The 3,534-nt window shown below is 40.8% G+C and overlaps 1 protein-coding gene across 2 annotated transcripts in view; it reads left to right on the top strand.

The window, feature by feature from the left end:
• LOC106520087 (potassium voltage-gated channel subfamily G member 3) overlaps positions 1–2,427 on the top strand; it is a 30,201-nt gene extending 27,774 nt beyond the window's left edge. For both annotated transcript variants that reach the window (XM_014012017.1, XM_014012016.1), the window contains one exon: positions 1,550–2,427. In XM_014012017.1, the coding sequence (XP_013867471.1) occupies positions 1,550–2,195 (646 nt within the window). In that variant the 3' untranslated portion in view covers positions 2,196–2,427. The remainder of the gene's footprint in view (positions 1–1,549) is intronic.
• The last annotated feature ends 1,107 nt before the right edge of the window (positions 2,428–3,534 follow it).

Raw genomic sequence — 3,534 nt, 5'->3', positions numbered from 1 at the left:
GTGTGTGTGTGTGTGTGTGTGTGTGTGTGTGTGTGCGTGCGTGTGTGTGCGTGTGTGTGTGCACGCGCATGCATCGCATGGTACATGCTGGTCCTTTGGTGAGACAGATGCACTGTTTTTTTGCACCAAGTCCATCACACTCCTGTGTGGTTAAATGATGAAAATTTTGGCATTTATTGACCAAAGTTTCAAAGATTTAAATTAGTATCTGCAACATGATCATTAATTCAAGTGTATTAATTAGGATGAACAAAAACAGCTGGTTTGTGATTGTTTATTACATTATTACATTACCTTTTCTAAAAAGAGCAACCGCCGCATTTTGTAACAACCACCGCAAAATGTTATTACATAATGCGGCTGAGAGTATTACAAAATGCTTGAGACTTTTATTTAGGGCTGGGCAGTATACCGTTTTGTACCGAATAATGGTTATTTTTGTTATATGAATTTTTTGAATACCGGACATACCGGTTTAAATAGCGGAATGTATCGTTGCGGCCGCCAGTGAACTGTTGTTTCCCGGGGGACATTTTTCCTTGCTGCACCGCTATGTGCGTTAGCATGCTAATGTTTGAAGCAGCTAGTTGCAGCAGCAGGTGGCGATTCCGCTGCTTATATTGACTGATGTTTAAAAACAACATCCCGTTTTTGCCGTCACTGAATGTAGTAAACACCTCTTCGGTGACGTGCGCAGTTAGATTTAACGCGGTTAGTTAATATGGAGACTTTATGCTGATGGAGACTTAACGTGGTTCTATTGTGAAAAGCACAGGGAAGTAGTTCGTAGTGAAGTTGGAATTGACTGGTGTGCAAGGTGAGTCGTGCTGAAAAGCTTTAATAAATAACATAAAACAATAAACCCGATCATAATCTTTTCTTAACCCTCCTCCTTCACGACTGGAACAAAATGCATGACTACTGTCTAAAACCACCAGTCAGAGAAGAACAGACACAGAGGAGGGAAACAGAGACACAGACAGAGGTACAGGAAAAGAAAAAAGTCAATAAGCAGGGTTTGTACATTTTATTATCAGCTGAGCTGTGATGAAAAGAAAAATACAATCAAATACCGTGAAACAGGTGAAAATGTTGAAAATACCGTGATATAAAATTTTGATCATATCGCCCAGCTCTACTTTTATTAAATTCTGTCAGTCATTACATAATGTGGTTTTAGTGCAGGTTTATTACAATTTGAAGCCAGATTTTATTAAATTATTACATAATGCAGCATTGCAATCCCTTCACTGTATACATGGCAAAACAATTTGACTAGTGTATCCATACACAGACTCGTCATTTTGATGGGACTGACACATTCATTTATACAGAAATTTAGTTTTGAGGGATTAGCTAATGATTTTGAGCAAGAAACTGGGTTTTGCAGGTAATCCATGGTGTTTTGCTACTACTGTTTTGAAAAATGCGCTTACTGTTTTGTAAATGACAAAAATGATTTGAGCAATTACTAAAGCAACTGAGAAAAACTGTAAATCTTTCTCATGAATTAAATCTCAGTTTCTGATTGGTCTTCTCTCCTCTGCAGGATCATCGAGGCAGTTTGTATTGGCTGGTTCACAGCTGAATGTGTCGTCCGTTTCCTTGTGTCTCGTGACAAATGTGAGTTTATTCGTCGTCCTCTGAACATCATCGACCTGCTGGCCATCATGCCTTATTACGTCTCGGTTACCATGACGATGCTGACCGGGGAGAACTCCCAGCTGCAGAGGGCTGGCATCACGCTGCGTGTCTTGCGCATGCTTCGAGTCTTTTGGGTGATAAAGCTGGCACGCCACTTCCTGGGCCTGCAGACTCTTGGCTTAACTTTGCGCCGCTGTTACCGTGAAATGGTGATGCTTCTCATCTTCATATGTGTTGCCATGGCAATTTTCAGTGCGCTGGCTCAACTGCTGGAGCACGGATTGGACCTGGAGACCAGAAACCAGGATTACGCGAGCATCCCTGCCGCCTGCTGGTGGGTCATCATCTCTATGACAACGGTGGGATATGGGGACATGTACCCAGTAACCGTGGCAGGCCGAGTCCTGGGCGGCGTGTGTGTGGTAAGTGGCATCGTGCTGCTGGCACTGCCAATCACCTTCATCTACCACAGCTTTGTCCAGTGTTACCATGAGTTGAAGGTCCGCTCAGTTCGCTGCAGCCACAGCTTGTCTGCCGAACTAGTCAACTGAGCTGCATTGTCATCAATCGACCAATCATCAGACAGGAACTAATGAACATCAAGACTTCGAGTTTTCATTCAATCTGAAATGTGGTTGGTTCAGAACTGATTTGACTTTCATAAAGGAGTTGTTGGACCCAATTCAAGAAGGGTACAAGAAGTACCTGGGAATTTACTTAACATTTATACAAATGGTATCTCTGTGTAACTAACTTTGAAATAATATTAAAGAAAGACTACAACATGACAGATGTAAGTGTCCTTGAAGTGCTCTGATGCTCTGAAACACCTGCCTCAGGAGGAAATAAAGTGTCTCGTGTCTCTCATCTTTAAGTTAGATGAAAGTGTCCCGTGGTGTCCCTCTCTGATCAAACTGAACTGTCCTAAGCCTCTTTTCCAGGTTAAAGCATGGGTGCCCAACCTTTTTTGAAGCAAGAGCTACTTTTGAAGTCGGCAGTTTGCCGAGATCTACTCGTCCAGTCTCAGTATCAAAAAACATTTTTCGTCTCCCTACTCCTCACTTCTTTAAAGTAAATAAAGCAGAACGTAATGTGTTGCTAGTTTTATTTAATTTAAGTAGGTACCGGCAGTGATGCTTTGTTCACTCAGGAATAGGAGAGAACACCTGTTGATCATGGAAAATATCCCAACTTCCCATCATTAAAAGTCTTTTTCAGAGTAATTTTTTTCCAAAAGAAACACTACTGTGTTAAAGTTGAATTGTTTTCCTTTCTAATGATACCCATTTTATATATATTGAAGCAAATAAAATACTTTAAATTTCACAATAGTTTTCATAATTTTTTTCATAAGCGTGACTGGAACGCATTGTTTATGCTAATTAGAACCCCCCTCCCGGCACAGCGCCGAGACATTGTCCAAGAAAATCGGGTCAGGCATTGCGAGGAAATGACCAATTGAGCCAGCACTAATATCATATTCAGCCGTAAATCATACGCTTTCTAGACATATCAGGTTTGTTGGTGTTTATTCTTTTAGTTTTTTTGTAAATCATAAAAGTATCAAAACCTCCAAGAAGATCGTCAATTGACGAATGATTTATAAAAAATAAACCCCACAAAATGGGTATCAAAATAAAGATTATTTTGTGAGTTTTCATATTATATTGGTACCAAACCTGAAAAATCAACCTGCGTGATGCGCCATGCACATCAACACACGAACCGAACTCGCCCCTCCTACCTTTCAAAATAGAGGCCTCTGTTGTGGACGCTGAAGGCTGTCCGGATCATTGTTCGGATTACTCTATTCCAGACGTATTAATTCCATTCCTGGGTAAGTTATACAGTGGTTTGCAAAAGTATTAATACCCCTTGAACTTTTCCATA

This window comes from Austrofundulus limnaeus, unplaced genomic scaffold (assembly GCF_001266775.1).
Source record: "Austrofundulus limnaeus strain Quisiro unplaced genomic scaffold, Austrofundulus_limnaeus-1.0 Scaffold87, whole genome shotgun sequence".
NCBI lineage: Eukaryota > Metazoa > Chordata > Actinopteri > Cyprinodontiformes > Rivulidae > Austrofundulus > Austrofundulus limnaeus.
The sequence above is the reverse complement of the archived record's forward strand: the minus strand, read 5'-3'. Positions and strand labels throughout refer to the sequence as shown.